General features: G+C 41.9%; 1 protein-coding gene across 1 annotated transcript in view; it reads left to right on the top strand.

Annotated features, from left to right (window-relative positions):
* The window catches only part of LOC126399543 (ras-related protein Rab-26), a 141,950-nt gene that overhangs the window by 66,740 nt on the left and 51,546 nt on the right, over positions 1–23,664 (top strand). The window contains exon 5 of the mRNA XM_050059577.1: positions 19,786–19,838. Within this exon, the coding sequence (XP_049915534.1) occupies positions 19,786–19,838 (53 nt within the window). The remainder of the gene's footprint in view (positions 1–19,785; positions 19,839–23,664) is intronic.

Consider the following 23,664-nt stretch of genomic DNA (forward strand, 5'->3'; position numbering starts at 1 on the left):
GTTGGCTATACCAGCATGGCATTCTTCCTATAATCCTGTGGCCACTCCTCGTCTATGAAGTGCCAATCTCGACAGTTGAGACCTTAGAGAGGAAGGTGAGCAGCCACCTCAGAAGATGGCTGGGACTACCAAGGAGTCTCAACAGTATCGCACTCTATGGACACCACAACAAACTGCAACTGCCACTCAAGTCTTTGGAAGAGGAGTTCAAGGTGACGAGAGCCAGGGAAGGGTTGCAATACAGAGAATCACGTGATCCAAAGGTGGCGAAAGCTGGGATTGAAGTGAGGACTGGTCGGAAGTGGAGGGCAGAGGTGGCTGTTCGACAAGCAGAGTCAAGACTGCATCACAATAGGCTGGTGGGAGTGGTCACAAGAGGCAGGGTTGGACTAGGTTCCTTTTCAACTCCCTGCATTGACACCGCTAAAGGGAAGGAGATGCGCCGCCTAGTCCAGGAGAAGGTGAGAACAAGGTCTAGGAGGAGAGGTCTTGCAGGACAGTGGGAATGTGGCAACAAGGCGCTTGGACAAGTTGGGAGAGCGCAATCGCAAGGAAGGTGACTTGGGCCGAGATGTAGAAGGCTGAGCCACAGCGGATCAAGTTTCTCATCCAGGCTGTTTATGATGTGCTTCCCAGCCCATCAAACCTACACCTCTGGGGAAAAGTGGAGTCACCAGCATGTCCACTGTGCTCCAGGTGTGGAACCCTAGAGCACATTCTGAGCAGCTGCTCAAAGGCATTAGGAGAGGGAAGGTACAAATGGAGGCATGACCAGGTCCTGAAGGCCATTGCTGAAGCCATCGGCGCAGGAGTTGAGTGGGCCAAACGTTCCCGCCCCTCCAAGCAAGCCATCACCTTCATCAGAGCTTGGGAGCAGCCAAGACCAGCTGCAAAAGCATCTGCAGGCATCCTGGCCTCTGCAAGAGACTGGTAGTTGTTGGTGGACCTTGAGCGGCAACTGAAGTTCCCCAACCACATTGCGACCACCACCCTAAGACCAGATGTTGTTCTCCTGTCTGAGTCCACCAAACAGGTGCTTCTGCTGGAGTTAACAGTCCCTTGGGAAGACCGCTTGGAGGAGGCCTTTGAAAGGAAGCTCGCCAAGACCGCTTGGAGGAGGCCTTTGAAAGGAAGCTCGCCAAGTACGAGGAACTGGACAGCAAGTGTGGACAAGTCGGTTGGAGAGTGAGGTGTCTCCCAATAAAAGTTGGATGCAGGGGCTTTGCAGCCCGATCCCTGTCCAGAGCCTTCAGTTTGTTGGGCATCGATGGAGTGAGGAAAAGGAGATCCATCCGCAACACCACTGAAGTGGCAGAAAAAGCCTCAAGATTGCTGTGGCTCAAGAGAGGAGATCCATGGGGTCAGAATACCTAGAAAAGGAGGTCTGATCAGCCTCAGCTGGGTCGCCTGGAGGAGGGTGTATGATGACGTTGAAAGACCCGAAACACCCGATGATTCCAGGAACATCACTGAAGATGTGTCCAGAAGCATCAGTAGATATACTTGCACAGCTACATTGTGATGATGTCACAGACTTTTAAATCGTTTTTCTTGGCTCAAGGAAAGTCTTATAAATACAAAACCTCCATAGATCAAAAAATCATAATAGAGAAAGTCATAATTGACCTTGTTTATGTTTCGAGGTGCCCTGCCAACAGTTTTATGGGCATCTATTTTGCAGTGGTGGTCTGTGAAAAAAAAAGAAAACTTAATTCAAAATTCTTAATTTAGGTGGTGTTCCACTTTAAAGCTGCTGTATGTAACTCTGGAAAAAAGGTGGTTGATTGTCAAGACTCATTTCCAGTTTGGCAAATACCAACGCTTTGATTCGGTAGTCGGACCGAACCACCAACCTGAAGTGTTGGTATTTGACGACTAGGGAATTCTAGGAAGCTCAGGAGTTATATACAGGGCCTTTAAGGTTATTAAGTAATTACAATTATCTTGAGTGGAACATGGATTTGTTTGTAGCAAAATACTTAATACTAAAATATTAAAATACTTAATATGGTTAAAGTAGTTGTTGAGACATTTTACTCAAAACCACAATGCCAACCTTATGGCCAGTGGCATAGTGGAGGGTTTATGCGGGTATAGGAGAGTACCCACTTATCAGCCAAAAATCTATTGGAATATATAGGAGACTATACCCCCTCCCTCTTTGATAACTTACCCATCTACATAGTAGTATATGCACCTCATTAACTGTACACCATTGCTTATGATGGCGCAAGAGGAAAAGTCATCAAAATGCATCGTTTGGAAACCGTGGATGTCTGTACAAAGGTTTGTGCCAATTTATTACTTAGATGCTGAGACATTTAAATGGATGAGTGAAAATTATGACATGCAGATGGTGCTAGATGAAAAGTGACTGTATTAACAAAGACATCAAGATTCATCCTCTGGAGACCATGGACATGCTGTACCAAATTTAATGCCAATCTGTCCAATAGCTGATGTTTCAGTCTGGAACAAAGTAATGGACGGACAGACTAACACTGCCATCCCCACAGCCACACAACTAGCTTGGCTAAAAATACTGTGGCATTTAGGGCTGAAATGCAGCAAAAATGCCTTGCCCAATGACTTCTCAGTAGTTGCTGTAAAAGACTAGAGCATGTCTCTAAGTGACACTTTGCCCCCAGACAGCTATTGATTATTTTATTCAGCTTTGGCCCCAGTCTTAGCTGTCATTACACCCTTAATGAGAGAGCAAGAAGACCCAGACAATCAGTGCAAATGAGCTGGTGGTTGGAGTGGGCCCAGTGCAATCTGCCATCTGGTGTAGAGGGCGCCGCAAAGGTCCAGCTGGGTCCAGAAACCAGCCACAGACTTTTTTTCTTCCCTTTCGCCCGGTGGAGCTGACAGTTTGTCATTCCCACAGCATGGAGCGAAACCACAGGGAGGTAAAGAAGTTGAAAAGCAGACTCAGTGGGGGAGACAAGTAACGAGGTGAAAGGGAGAGATAGAGATGTAAAGGATATTGAGAGAAGATATTGTGAGATTCAGACCTAATGTAGGCGTGAGTGGGGGAGGGTGAAAGATTGAGAAATATTTGGTAAGAAACTTCATTTAGTCAGACCAGTTCAAATAAGCAAACAACCAGTCTTCAAAACTCTCCAGGCTGGCTGAGGCTAGAGGCACTGTGTAGATAAAAAGCATCAGGCACGTATCAGCTAATGTAGAGAAAGAGAGCAGGATGAATGACAAGGTGGAGAGAAATCATTAAAGAGCCTTCAATAGAAGCTTGTCCTATAATAAAGCTGCATTATGCCTCAATAAAAAGGCAGAGCCCTATAAAGAGTACAACGGAATTATAGAAGAATGGAATTCAAGGTTGTCAGGAGTGCTCAGGTAATGGGGGAGAATAAGCACTTTATTCCAGCCCCTTCATGCACTTATCCTTTATGACAAATGATGTGCAGGCACGTCATTACTTAATGCAGTTGTGAAATTATTATATTCCTAAAGGAATCACTAGTGAAAGCCCTGTCACTACCATTAACTCTGTGTGATCAGTCACTTTGTAACATAGATGTCACATTTTCAAATGATGGACATTTCCTCTTGAAATGAAACTCCTCCAATGTCCTTCGCCATTACCTTATTGTAGGAAAAGTCCCACCATGATGAATTTAAAGAACAGAGCGACAGTGTTAATACATTTCATAGCACAGGTAACGGCTGCTGTACACATGACTGCTCCAAATGGTGGGTATATGATTAAAGAGGTTGTTTGGGCTTTATTGCTCAGAACGAGGAGCATTGGCTGCACTATTTTCCTGTAATGGCCTTCATCGCCTTTTCTTGAGATGAAATCTTGCACGAAAAAAGTCATCCTGTCCAAAGAATTTCTATTGCCGCATCGTTACATTTTTAGTAAAATTAGTAGTGACATTGTTGAAATATCCAACCCTTTCTTAGACCAGGATAAAAAAAACAACAAGTAACTATTCTACAACTACAGCTCCCATGAGGTTTTAACAATGTGCCAGTGGCTAAGACTCATGTAGTATTTAGAAGAGGGGCTGTAACAATATGGATTTTTTTCCTATCACAGTGAAAAAGCAACATATCTACTGTTTTGCCATTAACTGCCAATGCCTCCTCCTCTTGCTGCTGGCCCCTAGAAATTAGTCTTAGTTGTTGTTGGACTTTACAGTTCCCTCGCAGGCATTTGGTGCCCTACACACAGAACGCTATGCACATGTGCATCATGAATGTTACTGTATAACTTTCTGGTTTATCAGTGAAGTATATGAACAATACTGCAGATGAGAAACACAGTGACAGGACAGCCAACTCATATGAATGATCCAATATGGGTTGAATGCACATTGGCAGGTCCGTTTTATACACTCACCAGCTACTTTATTAAGTACACCTGCTCGACTGCTCGTTAACGCAAATGGCTATTGATCCAATCACGTGGCAGCACTCGGCATGTAGACATGGTAAAGACAACCTGCTGAAGTTTAACCTGAGCATCAGAATGGGGAAGCAAGGTGATTTAAGTAACTTTGGATGTGGCATGGTTGTTGGTGCCAGACGGGCTGGTCTGAGTATTTCAGAACTGCTGATCTACTGGGATTTTCACACACAACCATCTCTAGGGTTTACAGAGGATGGTCTGAACAAGACAGAATATCCAGTGAGCAGTTCTCTGGGTGAAAAGCCTTGTTGATGCCAAAGGTCAGAGGAGAATGGCCAGACTGGTTCAAGATTAAACCAACCAAGGTATGCAGAAGACCATCTGAGCATGGTTTAAACACCACAGCCTACCTGAGTATTGTTGCTGACTATGTCCATCCCTTTATGACCACAGTGTACCCATCTTCTGATGGCTACTTCCAGCAGGATAACGCACCATGTACCAAAGCTCAGATCATCTTAAACTGGTTTCTTGAACATGAAAATGAGTTCACTGTACTCCAGTGGTCTCCACAGTCACCAGATCTCAATCCAATAGAGCACCTTTGTGGTGGAACGGGGGATTCGCATCATGGATGTGCAGCTGATAAATCCGTTGCTGTCATGTCAATATGGACCAAAATCTCGGAGGAATGTTTCCAACACCTTGTTGAATCAGTGCCACGACGAACTGAGGCAGTTCTAAAGGCAAAAGGGAGTCTAACCTGGTATTAGCAAGGTGTACCTAATACAATGGCTGGGGAGTATGTATGAGTATATGTCTGGTGTATGAAATGTCTGTATGACGTTGCATTTTTACGCCACCATTTCAGCAACAGCTGTGGCAGGAGGTTTTACGCTTTCAGGTTTGCTGTTCATACATACGTCCCAGTCTGAACATGCTCAAGAAGGCCTTGAGGAAATTTCATTACATCTGGCACAAATATCCACCTGGACTCAAGGATGAACTGATTAGTGGTAGTCAAAGGTCAAGGTCACTATTACCTCACAAAACTCAATAATTCATTCAGTAGTATGTCAAATCTTCACACAAATGTCTAGTAGGATTAAGTGGTGAAGTGATGCCATTCTACATCCAGAAGGTCAAAGGTAAACTTCACTGTGACATCATCATTTTTTCTGGCCATTACTCTACATTATAACTCAGGAACAGAGGCGGAGACATTTTGTCAGATACTGAATTGGTGACACTAATCTTTGGTGCCCACCTTGAAACTGTGCTGATTGTATAGATCTTCTGTGCTGCCAGATCGAAGATGTGTGTAAAGCATCCATGTTTTAGAAGCTTTTTTACAGTATATCTATATTTGAAGCATTGTCTACTGTCAGGGCTACATATGACTACACAGACATGGATGAAAACCGTAACTGCAACATGACTGGTTGGCGGAGGCATACAACTGTGAGGCAGTAATTCTAGTCATAAACTATTGTAATCTGGTCATGTCTCTAGCCGGCATCCAGACACAGTCTTGATTCTTCCTCTCGCAGTTCTCATACTCAAACAATGGAAGGTACATCCAGTGACTACCATCAATAACAGCAGAATGTTGACAGCCAAAACACTGTTTTTTGCAACCGAAGTAATATCTGCTGTCTTATTTTCTGCACAGAGCACTGAGTCCGTGTGGTCACTGAAGCAGCTCCGGTCTCTGTGTTTGCCATCTGTGGCACAGGAGCCTTCAGTGTTGATAAGTTATTGCTTGTGACGTGTAACTGGTCAGATAGGGCTGTGAACGAGATATTGAGTGAGGTAACAGCGTGGTGATAAAATCTGCAGATATTATTTATAATATCTGCTACAAAAAATCATTGTTGTGCTCTTAACACAGATTTCTTAAAAGAAATGCAATGATGATTTATTGAATAAGGAAGTCATAAAAATGGGAAGAGCAGTGGTGTTTAATATTTCAGTGTCTAATTAATTGGTCTATTTCAGAGGTATTCAAACTGTGAGGCGTGTATACCCAGGGGTGTTTAGGATAGTTGAAGAGGAGGCTTGTCGGAGAGACGTGAGGCAAAAGGGGACAAAGGTGAAAGGAACAGGTGCATGACGGTGTTCTAAAAATAACAGTAACTGTAGTTTGGCCCAGTGATTTGACCTCCTGACAACACAGTCTGGAGGTCAAAGGACTGACACACAGCTGATGGAGGCAATTAAGGTAGTTTTAAACCTGTAGCACAGATTGCTGCAGGTTGCATCAAAAGCACACACCATCTGTGAATCATAACTCAGGCAAATCTGAATTAACACGTGATACACACATTTTGAGATTTATTATGACTTATATTTTCCAAAGATATCGTTATCTCCAATGTCCATTGCAAAACAAAATCCATACAGCTACTTTGGAATTACAGAAAAATGACACTCTTCATTACTCCAGAACTTGCCTGAGAATCACCACGTTTTTTTTTTTTCCTCCGCATTGCTGTGGTCAGAGACAATATATTTTCGGGTTGTCTGTCCATCTGTCCATCCGCATATCTGTACGTCCATATGTCTGTATGTCCCGTTCTTGTGAATGCAATATCTCAGGAATGCCTTGAAAGAATTTCTTCAAATTTGGCACAAATGTCCACCTGGACTCAACAATAAACTGATCAGAGTTTGCTGGTCAAAGGTCAAGGGTTGCTGTAAACTTACACCCATCTCATTCATAAACATACTATCTCATAACACATTGAAGGAATTTCTTTAAATTTGGCACGAACGTTCACTTGGACACAACAATGAACTAATTTTCCCATGACAAATTTCCCCACTGCTGCAAATTTCCCTGCTTTGGGAAGAATCTTATTTTATTAGAATTTGGTGGTAAAAGCTCAAAGGTCAAGGTCACTGTGACCTCATAAAACATCTTTTTTGGCCATAACTCAGGAGTTTACATGCTAATTATGACGAAATCTTACAGGATAAAATGATGAAGTGATGCCATTTTACACCCAAAAGGTGAAAGGTAAACTTCACTGTGACATCATAATGTCCCATTTGATCAGATAACTGAAATGCTGACTCTAATCTTGGGTGCCCACCTTGAAACTGTGCTGATTGTATAGATCTTCTTTGCTGCTCCGTTAAAGATGTGTGTGAAGCATTTATGTTTTTACTGCCATTGATTTAAACTGTAAGTGCAACTTGATTGGTTCGGAGTGGCATACAACCACGAAGCACAATTTCTAGTTAGATTTTCTTCAGTATCAACGCAATCCAGCAATTGTTGTCTGTGCATCAATGGGTACATTGCAAACAGGAGCTACTAACAGCTAATTTCGGCATACTGTCAATAGTGCACAATTGCTTAAAATGTAAAGAAAGACTTAAAGACTTATAGACTTTAAGATACAATATTTATTTTTCTGCATTGAAATGTCAAATATGACTAGACCAATTAACGTTTCCAACAATGCTCAAGCCCATAGAAATTGCAATCAAGTACTTTTAATCAAGGAGACAGTCCATGTCAGCCCCTGTCAGACCGAACAGCATGGAAAAATATTGTTTTTCAACACAAAACTGTTATATTCAGTGTTTTTTTCACTGGTTTTATTCACCTGGTCTGTTTGTTCTGAAGAGCAGGAGACATCTGCAGATAATTCAGCTCCTGGTAAAAACTTCCTGAGCAATGAACACTGAAGGAATCGTCACTGGGAAAAACTGATTGCAATGACAACAATGATTTGTCTTTTGTTATTAATTTAATTGAGAGACAACTGAACAGGGATCAAGTTGTAGTCCACGCCTAACTCACTATATACTTGGCAATTGTACTTCCTGATAACATCCCACAAAGCATCATTTCAACTGTAGTTTTGTCTTGGTGACAGGAGTGTCAGACATTAAAGTCCCTGGTCTATTTTATACTGACCACAGGTGAGTAGCCACTGTCTTGAAACAATATGGTGCTGACTCCAGGTCCTTCACATGTAATGGGAGAGTGCTCTCCAATATAATTACTCACCACTAAGTCTGTTTTTTGCAAGATGTGTTTTACTACTTTATAACCTTTAATGATAAACAAAGTCATAATGAAATAACATTTAGTTTTTTGTTTGGCTTTTAGTTCGACCTGTTTGTGATTCTGTGAGTCTCACAATGCCATCAACACGGCGTAAATGAGCTGTAACAGAAAGGATGCAAGAACATAAAAACTTGTGACAAATGACAACTGTAGGACCCACAATGACGAGATCTATTGCATATTAAATCAGTGTCATTACCCCATTATGTCGCCGCTCTGCTCTGCCTCATCCCGTCCTGCCTGCATCATTTTTTATTCCGTCTATTCCGTCTTCTTGGGTCACTACTTTCATCGCTAATGAGCGACTGGAGGCCTCAATCAGCAGCAGCTTGTGGGGGCGAAGCGTGTCCCATATGAGGCAGGAGGATGGACAGCGGCAAAGGGAACGCTGATCAAGAGTTGAGCGGAGAAAGTACGAAGGGATCGAGGGAAATGATAGAAGAGAAAAGATGTAGAGGAAAGGAAAGGGGAGGAGGGAAACGGATGGAGAAGAGGGAAACGGCAATTTGGAACAAAACGTTGAAGCTATTGCTCCGCTATAGGGTGAGCCGTGAGCTGTGCGATCCATCATCGAGCTCTCTCTGTGTCTTTTTATTACGCACACACACACGCACACACNCACACACACAACACACACACACACACACACACACACACACACACACTTTAGCTTCTTGCATATTAAACCAGATGTGCAAGGTCACAGTCAAAGGCACCTTTGAGGCTTCATTCTTGGGCATCTGTGTGAAGTGAGTTGAGAGAAAGCTGGAAAGTGTGTGTGTGTATGTGTGTTCACACATAAGTGTCTCCCTGCTTATACTCTCCATTGAGCTTATTGTCTACACGCTATAATATCTTGTCTTTAAACATTGATCCAGCTATCATATTCCACAAGGTTTACCTGTTCATTTCTCTTTAACATTTATCTGAAAAGATGGGATTCAAATATTAATGGATTCAGCTGTCACTACGCCTGGGGAATTTAGTAATCGCTTGTCGCTGTGATTGATCCACCCCTTCCTAAAATGGAGACCGTAGAATGGAGCCCCGTGGGCTGTGCTTAGCTAGGAGAAGAGGTAGAAATGACAACGGCTGCCAGAACTGTCACAGGAATAATGAAGGTGATGGAAGGAGGGGACGCTGGTAGCAATTTCAGACGCTCACACTCATTTTGTCGTACAGTAACATCAATGCCAGTGCAGCAACTTGCCTGAGGGAATAAAGTCAGTCTGATATCACACACACACGCACACACACACACACACTGGTTTTTCATTAGGAGATGTACTGTGGAGCAATCCTAGGTGTGCTTTTAATTTTCAAGGCAGTAATGGAGCACGAGAGGAACTATTGGTACTTAGCTTCCATTTGTATTTTGATGGAAATATTCTGTCATTTCTAATGTGCATGTAAGTCAATCTGTGAAAGTCACCTCTGAAACCCAAACTATTTTTGTCACAATAGAGAACTTCTTTTTTATAACAAGTTACTGAAGAAGCACTCAGATGCTTTACTTTTAAATACAGTTTAAATACTACCCTGAAGACATGCTTCCTAACAAGTGCTGTATTTAATATTTTTAAAGTACATAAGTATTGTCACCTTAATAGCCCTACAGTAACAATTAGTTGACATTTTGGGAGATATGCTTATTCAGGCTGGTCTCACTGTTGGTGTTTATACCTATGAAAAGTAAGGCACCAGAATTTGTATGTTACCCATGTAATCGGGAAGGCTGCTATTATGTTACCAATGTGCTGATGGCAGTCAAGAAGGAGTGTAAAGAGCAAATATCAGCGTTACGAGGCAGGTTGGGGTGGTGAATGGGCCAAACAAACACAGGACTTTCCTCCAGGAAACCGTTGTTTGTGTCTTGTGTGAAACCATGAGAACTTTGAGTTCTAACCTAACCTGCGTAACTTTACTTTAAGCACATAACTTTGTACTTAATAATGTGTGAGTACGTAACATGTCGACACCCAATCTTGTTCCTTTTCCAAAACCTAACCTGCGTAACTTTACTTGCCTAAACGTCACCTACAAAACATTGCTAAGTAACCAATGTAAGTTTGCTTTAAGTACATAACGTGATGATGCCATTAGAGGGCGCTAATGTCATTAGTTATCAATGAACCATTGTATGTGCATTTTCTAAGATATAACACAAACCACTGTGTGAGGACATGTTGGATAAATTGGTTTATATGAGACTTAATACTATATGCTGAATATGAGGTTAATGCTAGCCCACGATTAGCATAGCAGCTAGCCTGGCTCTGTACTCAGTTAAAAACAATAAGCTATGCTTTTAAAAAAAAATTTTTTTACAAGCAGTTACGTGTTGGAACTATTGTTTTGGCTGTGCTGGTGTCCTGGAGTCCCAGCTTGTTACCTGGCCAACTCATAGTGATGGCAAGACTCCAGGAAGTCACTACACCGGCCAAGAAATAGTGCCACACAAAGCCCACCGTAAAATTTAAAACATGTCATTTTTACAATTTTTTTTATGTGTTGAACAACATACAACATGTTAATTAGTTAGCTTCACAGTTGCCTGGTATGACCATCCTAGTGATGTGAGCTCAAATTTCTGTTTCAACCTTTGTATCAGTCCGGACTGATACAGAACCACCCCAACCATTTTCAGTGGGTGGGAGTACTTGACAGACAGACAGACAAACTCCTATAGCCAATCAGCATAACAAAACACAGGAGAATAACATACTCCATCATCACCAACGGAGCCAGTTGATAAAACAAGCTCTTGCCAAGTCTAGTCAGAAGACCAGCAAAAAATGTGAATGCATACTCTTATTCTTGTTTAATTGGTGTTATTGACTCTACTTCTGCATTAACTTAACTTATTGCTATGTTTACTCCACCAACGTTACAGTTCTACCTGTTGCTACGGAAGCCGCCATTACAGTTCTGCAAACTACAGCCTGCTTTTTACGTCATTGATTACAACGCAGTCCCTGATTGGCTGCTTATGTTGTCAACTACAGTACGCATCCCTGATTGGCCCGATTAGATTTTGATTTCTGGAAAGTGTTTGGGGTGGCAATTCCAAACTGATACAGAGTGAAATAGAATGTTGCACACACATTGTCAGGATGGTTTGCTTTACAGGTGCTGATAGGTGAATATGTTTATCTTCGGTCAGAGCCAGTACAGCTGTTTTCCTCTACTTTCAGTCTTTATGCTAAGCTAAGCTAAGCTAAGCATCTCTTGGTTTCAGCGTTATATTAAGTATACAGAGATGAAAGTGGCATCAGTGCCCTTACCGAACTGTTGGCAAGAAAACAATTTTATAAGACAGTTTTTCCCAGAAATATGTGACAATTCAAGTATGAAATGAAAAAAATAGTCTTTCAATGTGTGTAAATATTAAAAAGTAGGATGTGAAAAACAGTATTCCTGAAAATAGCACTTACAATTGCAATATCTGTATAACGAACCAAATTTAGTGGAATTTCTTATTTAGCTGTCATATTTTCTTTTTGTTGTTTTGCTCTTTTTTTTTTAATGATATTTGGGCAACCTATTGTTGAGTGGTTAGGGATGCACACTATATGACTCCAGCATTACTTATTAAATACTAAACTGGTTGATGCTGTGTGTTGTATTTAAGTAGTTATGGACATTAATTCCAGAGTCACTATTTAGCTAAACCTAAGATTCACCAAACAAAAGAGCAACCCATAGTGTATTGCAGGCCCATGGGTATTTGCATTTGTATGCATATGTCTGCGTGCATCACTTGTTCATGCAACTTATTCAAGGGAAGGAGAGTGGCCAAGGTCAGCCCGTGATTACTGACGCAGATTACAATCTGAAAGATGATGGATGGCTGTGCTCATTATAGATCACTTCACTCCATCAAACTCCATCCCTTCCTGCTCAGGGTTTCCTGCAGGAACTTTGATAGTCATGCTGGTAGCGGCTCACAAAGTCTGATAGTTGCTATTGTGTGTAATATTGGCATGCTGGTGGGTTGCATTTGGGTCATGCAGGGAGCATGAACAGGCATTGTTCCGTTATCAAGCAGATATTAGCGTAAAACACTGTATCAAACAAAAAATATTCAAACAGAATTTTCTGAAATTGCCTACAACCCTCTGAAATCATAATACCTAGGCGTACATGAAAAAAATAGGACATCTATATTTGAGATATTACACAGGATGACTGAAACGTATGACCTGCTGGTGTTCAACAACATCAGTAGGATTCAGCCATGTACTGAATAAAAACAGGCTTCAAAGCATGAGTCAACAAACCAGTGGGTGATGTAGACACTGCGACATCACCCATTGGTTTGTGGACTCATGTTTTGAAGCCTTGAGGTTGGCCTTTTGACTGCTGCCATCTTGGATTTTTGTGCCAGAAGTGATAAAAAGTGACCATATTGGGATGAGAGGGTGTCCCTAACCCTAACACTAGCTGCTAGCTTGGTTAGCATGGTGCATTTACAGTCTGTGGGAAATATACTTACAGAGAAAACAAAACATCTGACCCCTTAGTGGGTCTTTTAATACTACCAAATAATGAACAGGATTGTTTTTTAAACCACCAAAATGTTACAGTTAACTTTAATGAACTGAAAACACACTGAAATAACGGTAAATATGGCTGTGCTATACTTAATGACACTGGAGATGCCATGGTTACGTGACCTAACCAATGTTGTCACTGAGGTAGCAAGTTGTCGATGGAGGACCCCCCACCTGTCACTCAGTGGCCATGTTCTTGGCTATGATAACTTAAGCTTAACTGACATTTAAATGGGTGAATTATATAAAAATTCACCCCACATACAGTTAACCATTTATGTCTGCTATAAAGTTGGGCATTTTATTGTAAGGGTCCATGAGTATTGACTTGCTTTTGGAGCAATAGCCTCAACTGGCCATTAGAGGAGCTGCAGTTTTTGTACTTCCGCATTAATTGGCTCCATTTTTCAGCCCCTGTGGTTGTGGCTTGGCTTACCCCCCAGGAGCCATGGATGTCTCCTCAAAATGTCATGGCAATCAGTCCAAGAGTTGTTGTAATATTTCATTCTGGATCAAATTGGTGGACAGATCAGCACTGCCTCAAGCCATGCCGGTAGCATTGGCTAAGTTTAGGTAAGGTTCTGGGACATCGTTAGGTGAAGCACCTGATACTTGGTTAAAAGTATCATAGTCAGTATGGGGGGTCAGAATGTTTAAAAAAAAACTAGTTGTTGGATCATTGAAAGGCGCCTGAAACCCAACATCGGAACTGGAGGGGCTGCGTCCAAGTATGACCGCAGTGATTTGCCAGGTGTGTGCTGCCACACAACTGCCCCATCTTCAGGTGTAGCCAATCGGAACAGCTGTTGAAACTTCAATCTTACGGTAAATTTGTGTGAACTGTAAATGTGAACCCTAAATTTTCGGGATACACTAGCCAGTGGTTCTCAACTGGTGGGTCGCAGTCTAAAAGTGGGTGAGGGGTCCATTCTGAATGGACCACAAGTGATTCGCAATCTTGTCAAGTTTCTAAAAAACACACTTTATTTAGAAGTACAGTGAATCTCCAGCACAGCGCTTTTATATTGGAGTGCTGTAGAGTTAGTTAATAATGGACAGCCATCTAGCATGACAAAATGGCCAAATGCAAGTATGACGCTGAATGTATTAAACTGTGTGGACCTTGAACTAATATGACAAAGGAAAATTCTGGACCCAGTGTCTGGACCAGTTGGTAGCCACAGCTCTAGCCTTTGCCTATCACAGAGCAGCCCTTATTGACGAACCACAAGGGGTTGCTTGTCAAGAAAACAGGTCTTGCTTTAGACCACTACTGCTGGTTTAATTGCGGGTATAGTTTCATAATTTCTATCCTAAATGTTTCTTGTTTGTTGCAGTGCTGTTTTTGGTCAGCAGATGGTACCGTATTCGTTTTTCTCTAAGCTTGCGTAATAGCTTAATCGTCCCATGAACCCAGTGTGCATTTTCACCTTACTTCTTACAACACCATTACAAAAAGCTAGAGGATTGCACTTTATATTCTACGTCAGCCTCTGTCATTAGCATTTGTCTTTTCATCGTGGTCTCTCGTCTCTCAGTTTCTTGGTGAGGTTATAGGTCGATCCATCTGTATGTCTTTCTGCCTTTCCATGGTTAGTCTTACTCACCTTTTCCTCTCTGCTTGCTTTAATCTCATACCCTTCTTCTCTCACTATTACCAACATCTGTTTTTCCCCTCTTCCTCTGCCCTTTACCTTGACTTGCCCATTTTTCAAAGTCGTTATTTCTGTCTTGTTTATACTATTTTGCGACTATAATGTAACTGCCTGCGATCACAAATCTCTCTGCGTCTTTACTGCTGTGAGAAAGTTCTCTAGCTTCGTCTGTCTTGTCTGCTTGGCAAGATGTAATTGGATTAGGGGAGGGTGAAGGAAAGCAACTCCTTGTGGTTTACTCTGGTTTTCGGGTGGCTGATAAACACAGGAGCCACGCGAGAGGAAATTAACTTGCAAGGCAGGTCATCCCTCTCTCCTTCTTTCTCTCATTCTTTACGCCTACCTTTTTTCTCTCCCCCTCTCTGTGTTTTCTCAGTTAAACAGAGCCAAGCAACGCTCACGGTGATTACAACTCATTAAACACCCTTCACGGCCTTGTCTGGCTGGAATAAACAAATAGAGGACTTAATCCAAAATAGATTGGTGAAAAATGCGGCCACAGTTGAGTGGTGGAGGGTTCTGGGACAGACAGGGAAAAGGAGGTATGGTTTAGGAAAGAGTGAAGGAGTGAGGATGGAGTGTGTTTTAAGCAAGTACTGTAAAGAAGACAGTTAGAGGGATTACATGCAGTTCAAGGAGGAGAAGTGCTGTGGAGGTAATTAGCTTAGGCTAATTATTCCAAGTGAAAGTTGATCCAGCTGAGAAAATGAGTTACAATTGCCCTCGTAGGTGTAATGACTTTTTCTTTCTGACAGAGCTTTATAATGCACACCCTCCAGCTTGTGCTCAAAAATACCTGAGGTGATATTATCTTGCATGGCAGCATGGTGCAGTTGGAGGTAATTAGAATTCACATGCGTGGTTATGTGTCAGGTGTAATACTAATGCTGTGGTGAAAGGTAGAACGCAGCACTTTGCTCAGCTAACAGTGGAAAGCATTACAAAAGTTTTTCTCCATGCATTTCTCTTGTGTAAGATCCAAAAGCTCTTGTTGAACAGTGGAACCGAAGTCTAAAATAAATTGCACATGAATTCTAAAGCTGGGAATGGTTGAATAGGTGTGATATTTCCTGTGGTGCTTTACAAAGTTGCTTGTTTCTTAAAGGTCAAACTACAGAACATGATGTGCTTTAGAATTATTTAACACATTTTCAACCAAACACTTATGGTATAGTATCCTCAGACCCATACATAACCTGTATGGATATGTACCTTAACTGTTGAGCTGTGTTTCCACCACAGACAGGACCCTTAAACGGGGTCATTATCAGATGGTAATAGCTGCATCACTGCTCCATGCAGCTCTCATTGTATTTCCTCTTTACATACAATGCAGTCAAATGTCTGCACTTTGCTTATTGTCCATGAAACAGGGTTGCACGACAAAAACGAACAGGCCGGTGTGTTTGGAGTCTGTCACAATCTATGGGATATCTAAAAATAACAGGTTTTGTGGTTTGTGCATTGAGTTCTTGAGTGTCAGTTCTTCATTGAACCAATCAATGGACTGCAGTGTTTCTTGCTCCACCTTTTAAGGGCTCATTTATGCTCCCTTTACGTCCGAAAATGTATACGTCCATTTCAAACGATGTTACCGTCACTGCCCACATACTTCCATGCGCCCTTTACGTTGGCATGGATGTTAGCCAATATATCCACCAGGAGGCAGCCCAGCGTCAAAAGTTTATGACAACAACAAACTCAAAAACAAACATGGCGACTGTGGAGGAGATATTGATAATGTCCCTCTTGCATAAAAGATAAAAACAGGGACAGTGTTGTAGGAGGCGGTGGTCGGTGAGGCCATTAAATACATCGCGACTGGAGGACGGAGAATTCTTTTCTCTTGTACTGCCGATAAGAGAAATTGAATTGTTATTTCTTCTTCGTGTCTCAGTAGAGCTACGTATCGGGTAGTGACAGCAACACTGCCCCCACGGTTCCCGGTGGTACTGCTCCGTTTGGCCCGTATCCGTAAGCTTTATGGAAACATGCAGAAATACGGATGAAATGAACGCGGAGCACTGACAGAAGGCTCCGTCCGTATCCGGATCCGTATTTAACGTTGAGCACAAATGAGCCTTAAGGCCCCAGACACACCAAACAAACATTGGTGAACTAGCAGCCACGAGAGCCCCCTGTTGCATCGCTTCTCATCCCCATGTCTCGGCCAAAAAGTTGCACATGAACACATCAAACCAACGGCCAACAAGCACTCCTGTGACGTTCTATGCCTGAGAGGACATACCCCTCCATACCAGCAGATGGCGGTTGTCTGTAATTGTCCTTCAAAGAAGGAAACCGGATGACCATCTCGACTCTAGTTAGCGTGTTAGCACATTAACAACAAAATCAAAGGTTGAAAGAACAAAGCATATTGTGCACCAGTGAACAATAACGCAAACCATCACAAAACGTTTCTGCTACAGAGCTCAATGGCTACAGAAAAATAATCTTACCTCACCTAACAAGTTTGTTTTGATCTCACTCTTTGTAAGATTTCGCTCTTTGTTGACATTCCTCACGTCCCTTTCTCTTCTCCTGCACTGAGCTGAACTGCCAATCAGAGTGATTACATTCGCCAACGGCCACTGCTGTGCTAGTGCCATTTCAACATTCTGCCTTGGTGGAAAAAAGGCCAACTAGTGTCGACGGGGTCCAATGGTGCAATGGCTGCACCTACAAAAATGACAGACACTCACCAATGGCCCAACTTTGACCGAGGGCTGACTTTCAGCTCGGTGGGTCAGGGCCTTTAATACCATATCAGTGTGCTAGATCACTGACACAATGGTAACAAAAAAAAACAGGAAGGAATGTTTTTTTTTAACTGAACTGAACCAGACGGCTTGATGGAAACAAGCCTTTACACACAGCTATAGGTGCTGCTAAAGAGTGGCTAACTTCTGGACAAAACATGATTATGTTGTGACAGAAATTTAACAGATCAGGGGATACCGTCCTCAACGAAGCACAAGCTCTAAATCTGCATCAGCTTACACATAGGCCAAGTGATTGACAATCATAGGATACACGTGTCTTACAATGTTAAGAATTCTTGAGTCTGTACTAGGATCCAAATCTGCACCAGAAACCAGACAGTCCACAACTCTAAATGACAAACATGTTGGTCAGTGCCTTCCATAACCATCACAAATGAACACTACAGCAATTATTCACATGAGGGATTACTGATCTGCCGCCTCTGTGGTTAAGCTTTGGTTTGGTTTAAGCCACTTTAACTACTTCAACAGTAACAGTCTTACCACAAACTCCATGCAGTAATTGTTCTGGAGCTTTCTATTGGATCACACAATCTTCATCACCAGCAGAAGTTTGTCCATTTGTCATTGGATTGTAGATGCTCAAACTTCCATTCCCCTGAGCACTTCAAGGACTTCTTGTCCGTGTTTGCTTAAAAGTTAAGATTGAAAGTCCATTCTTGACCTTTAAGACAGCAATTGCAAAACAGTCTCTTCACAAGGTCAATTCAGCAGCCTTAACTACTTAGATTGGGAAAGGTCATGGTGATGGTTAAAAGAAACCAGTGCTGACAGTTTGCAGGAGGCAGGATGCATTTAGATGCCTAACTCTGACCTAGACGCTAAGATGTATTGCAGTGCGAAAGCAACGTCAGTATGGCTTCCACCTTTGCTTCTTAAGGAGAGCAGTTATTATTTTAACAACTACAAGATATTGCTTGCAAGGAAAACATTACCATGAAGTTAAAGGGGAACTCGACCAAATTTATACATCAGAGTCAGTCAGGTGTTGAAGAGTACTTTTACATATGTGAAAAAGCATTGTATAAAACATCTCATGGCTCAAGAGAGAGCTGCATGAAAACTGATAGGTGGACTCAAGTGATGTCATATGACTCAGCGTCGGTCTGGACTGAAGTCTACAAATTTAAAAAAGAAGAATAACCCGGAGGGCATTGAGTTAGAAAGAAGTGAGTTTACCAGACCTCTATAGCTGCTGATGGATAGCAATCGTCAGACAAATACACAGATAGCTAACAGCTAACATCAACAACAACACCAACAAAAACATCGCAGTAACTTTTGCTCCTCTGTAGCTACTGACCTTGCATTGTAGAGCATCCTTTCATATGAGAAAGGACATGCCATCAAAGTCCCAGTACTGCAGTACTTACCATATGTATCCAAGAGAACTATTTGTTAGCAAAATCCAATTAAACTCAACAGTGCTTTTTTAATTAAGTCATTATTGTTTTGTCATGCAGGTAACTTAACTGTGTAGGCTTCACTGATGTTTTAAGTGAGAAATAGAAGCAGCTGTCGATGTGAATTAGACCGTTTAATCATTGCTGATGAATAACAGTGTTACTAGATCAAAAGCTATTCATGAAATTACAAGGAGACTTGAGAGAAAGTGATTCACGGGTTTGCTGTTGTTTATGACAAACAATGTCAGAGATGAAAACAGTTATAGAGCATTTTATGAAGAAAAAAAAGCTGTGTGGCTGATATAAGAAGCACATGATGTGGTGAAGGATAAATAAATATAAATAAATATTAGAAGAATCTCCGTATCTAATGATGATTTTGTAACAGCACAACAGAGCAGAAGGTGTTTTATCTGCAAAGAACCCCAGTGGAGCAGAGGGGCGGGGGTCTCCTTGACTATGACACAGCTTCACTTGTTTTGTTGTGTCATGGTATGATTCATCACAGCTATCAACCGTGTCCATATGATGCTGCACATGTTTTCTATGTTGTTCTTCTGTCCTCATCTTCCTCTCCCCTTTTTCTTTGCCTCATGTATTTCCCACAGCACTGTGGCACTGACACTGTTCGTGATCAGCGTTGATTTGGTTAGTCACTGGATGCACTGACACGACCACTGCAGCAAATTTTTGATAGCAATTTTCCTTGGCACATTAGTGAACGGCTACTGTGGCTATATGAGAATACATGCTTGTGATATGATGCTCTAATGTGCGGACTGATAATCACCAGCATGTTTTACCTGAACATTCTAATTAATGAATTATCTCTCTCTTTAGTACCAGAGTGACTCACTTAGCTGATTTTGGTTTGTGAGAACAGTATACAGATGCAGGAGAATTTCACTTGATTTTTTTCTGTCTCTTCTCAGCTCTCCTTCTTCTGTATGACGTCACCAACAAAGCATCCTTCGACAACATCCGGGTAAGAACTGCCAAACTCTGACTTCTCTGACTTCCAACTATTCCCCCTTTTCTTTCTGTCTTTGATATAACTCGCTGCTGTCAGTTTTATCTTGTGTCAATCCCCAAAAAATGGTTCCTGGAAAAATTGGCAGCTGTTGAATTTGATTAATTTATGCCACACTGCCAGGATGGGAGTAAGATAGTGACTCCAAGATATTCCGTCACTTGGAGTTCTGTCCATGAGTGAGGGTAAAATGGAGCATGAGGTCGACAGATGAGTTGGTATGGACTCAACTATAATGTCGGAGCTGTACCTCACCCCTCATCCCTAAACTGATGGTCGTGAGCTTTGGAAAGTGACTGAGAGAATAAGATTGTGGATCCAGTGGCTGAAATGAGTTTCCTCCCTAGGGTGGCTGGCCTCAGCCTCAGCGATAGGGTGAGGAGTTCAGACATGCAGAGGTAACTCGCAGGAGGACTGCTGCTCCTTCACGTAGAAATGTGCAAGTTGAGGTGGTTCGCGCACGTGATAAGGGTGCGCTGCAGGGATTATATATCTCATCTGGTTTGGGAACATGTTGCTGGGGAGAGGGACGTCTGGACGACTCAGATAAGAGGCGGAAAATTGAATGAAATGGTAATTCATACATTAACAAGATTCAGGAGTTGCACCCTGATTTCACTCTGTATACCAGTAATACATATAATGGTTGCCTGAATTAAAGCAGTGTAATGATTCATGAACACTTGAAATCACTGCTGATCCCTCTGGAGGAACAAAGTTAATGCTGCTTGGTGGAATCACCATAATCACTCTCCCTTTAAAAGGCGCCACTGAATAGTGCTGCCTGTTTGAGAGTTCTGTAGAAGTGTGTCACAAATGACTGTGTGGGTTGGCATAGCTTTTTGGACATGTAAATTGGGATTTTGCATGAATTTTTACCTTAGATTATGGCACAAATGAGTATCAAATGGAAATCTACTTACCCTTCATGTAAACAAAAATGAAATGTTATATTCAAATGCACAAGTTAGTGCTCACAGGATGTTTTTTATACCTCTGCGGCAGTCACAGGCATTGCCAGAGGCTTGATGTTTTTGAGTTGCCTGTACCACCCTCGTGAACGCAATTCCTCAAGAGTGCCTGGAGATTTGGCACAAACGTCTACTTGGACTCAACAATGAACTAATTAGATTTTAGTGGCCAAAGGTCAAGGTCACCGTGACCTTGCCTCTATCACATTCTCGAGAACATGATATCTCAATAACACCTAAAAGGAATTTCCTCAAATTTGGCACAAACATCAATTTGGATTCAAGTATGAATTGATTATATTTTTGTGTTCAAAGATCAAATGTCAAGGTCACCATGACCTCGTCTGTCTCATGTTTGTAAATGCAATATCAAAAGAACACTTTGCAGGATTTCCTCAAATTTGGCACAAACGTCCACTTGGACTCAACAGTGAACTGATTAGATTTTAGTGGCCAAAGGTCAAGGTCACTGTGACCTTGCCTCTATCACATTATGGTGAACATGATATCTCAACAACACCTAAAAGGAATTTCCTCAAATTCGGCACAAACATCAATTTGGATTCAAGTATGAACTGATAAGAATTAGGTATTCCAAGGTGTTTTTGCCCATAACTCAAGAATTCATATGCTAATTATACAGGAAAAAAATTCTCACAAATTTCTAATACAATAAAATGATGTAATAATGATATATTATATCCAAAAGGTCAAAGGTCAGCTCCACTGTGTCTTCATAATGTTATGCGAAAACACTTTTCTGGCCACTACTCAACGTTGTAACATTTGGTCAGATACTGAATTGGTGACACTAATTTTGAAACTGTGCTGAATGTATAGACCTGCCTTGCTTCCAAATGAAAGATGTGTGTGAAGTATCCACAGTTCAGAGTTTGTGGCTTCTTTGCAGCAACATCCATATTTGAAGCAGTGTCTACTGTCATGGCTACATATGAGTCTGAACAGACATGGATGGAAACTGTAACTTGACTGGTTCATGGAGGCATACAATCCAGAGGTGGTAATACTAGTTTGTTTCACTGTATAGTATTAGTAATGTGCACAGGTGCCCGTGTGTTCATGCTCACAGCAGGGATCGGATGATGAACGATGAGGACAGTGACTGAGGATGACCACAGCGGCAACAAATGATCGGAATAGAGCTCACTTTTTCCCCAAATGCAGCCATCTCTTTGTAGTCGCAGCATGTCTCTCCTCTGAGCTCAACTCCAACTGATTTTCCAGCCATCTCCGGCCTCATTTGATGCCACTCCCCTTATCCCCTGTAGGTGCATTAGTCTCCTTTGATTAACGCAGAACAAAATATGGCCATTATAAAAGTGTGCACATCAGTGAGAGGGCTGGCTCCGTAGCCATCTGTCAGGTTTAATACATTTACATCTGGAGACTATGTGCTGTGTGTGGGTGGATTTTGTCAGTGTGTGTTCATGAGTTTTGCCTGTGTGGGGTGCCAGTGTAACCTGAATGTGCATGTGTGCTCAGGTGTGTGTGTGTGTAGGTGCGCAGATGCTTTCATTAACAGAGGACAGAGAATATTCCCTAGGGAGACACAGACACAGCTCAGCTTCTCTACAAACAGCTGGTTACCATCATTATGCTTTTAATATCAGGTATTTAAAGCCTCGGATCTAATGGGGATGGATAACAGAGGACAGACAGGTAGACAGACCACTGGGAGCTTCAATGCAAGTGCATCTAAAATTAAAATATGTGGCACATCTTTTCTCCACTGTGCTTTATTCACTAAACATTTTCAGCTACATTGTCCTGATCAAGTTGGGGTCCAAGGTTGCTTCCCGTCTCTTCAACAGTTTATATTGATCATTACTAGTCTTATCATTTGCCATGGAGGGATGTACTATATTGGATTTTTGCTGATATCTAATATGGTAATATTTTCCAACTCATTTTGGCCGATGCCTATATATGCACATATTTTTTACACCTCATTGAGCCTTTGCTAAGCCCTGCCTCTTTGTGATGGTCTATGAAGCTGTCAGAGTGAGCTTGGAGCCCACGCTGTAACTACCTGCACTCCTTGAAGAGATATTATCAAATTTTTTGGAAAGACAAAAAAGCGATTTCAGAGAGAAGCAGACAGAAGGGTCTATAATATGCAGCTGAAGGACATATCAAGGATGTCAAACTCTCACCAGCAAAAACTGCTTAAAAACTGGCAATAGAGACAGAAGTCAATGAAAATAAAGGAAAACTTTGCAGTTTTCAACCAGCTATCTGTCATCACAGTGTGTGCAGATGAACTGTGTTTTGCTTCACTTCATGCTGTCAGTGCCTGGACCTCTGTCGAGCCCCAAGGGGAAGCCAAACAACGTTCACCTGTGCACACTACGAAGACACATAGCTGGTTGAATATCTCTTCTTGTAAAGCAGGGTAGGTCTTTATTCAGTGTTACCCAGGAGGGGAAAAAAAACATGTATCTCTTTCCAACCTTGCCAGGTGATGAGTGTCACTATTACACATGCAGCAAGCTTTAGATCTAAAACCAAAAATGAGGCTACATGAAAATGAATCAGTTTTTTTTTGAACATTTATATTTTAATTTATCATTACTGTAGGCCTAAAGTGATTCTTACATCATCCAATTGTAAAAATGTGTAACCTGTAGGCCTACAACAAATTCAAAAAAATGTTTTAACATTTCGTCAACTGAAATGTGAGTCATAGCTACGTCTACAGCCTGGCGCCTTTTCTCTAAATTTTGCCAAACATCAAGAGCGTTGGCTTGTATTCAGTCTCCTTAGCGAAGCTAGCTGTGGATTCCAAATCC

The sequence above is a fragment of the Epinephelus moara genome, chromosome 13 (assembly GCF_006386435.1).
Source record: "Epinephelus moara isolate mb chromosome 13, YSFRI_EMoa_1.0, whole genome shotgun sequence".
In the NCBI taxonomy this organism is placed as follows: Eukaryota; Metazoa; Chordata; class Actinopteri; order Perciformes; family Serranidae; genus Epinephelus; species Epinephelus moara.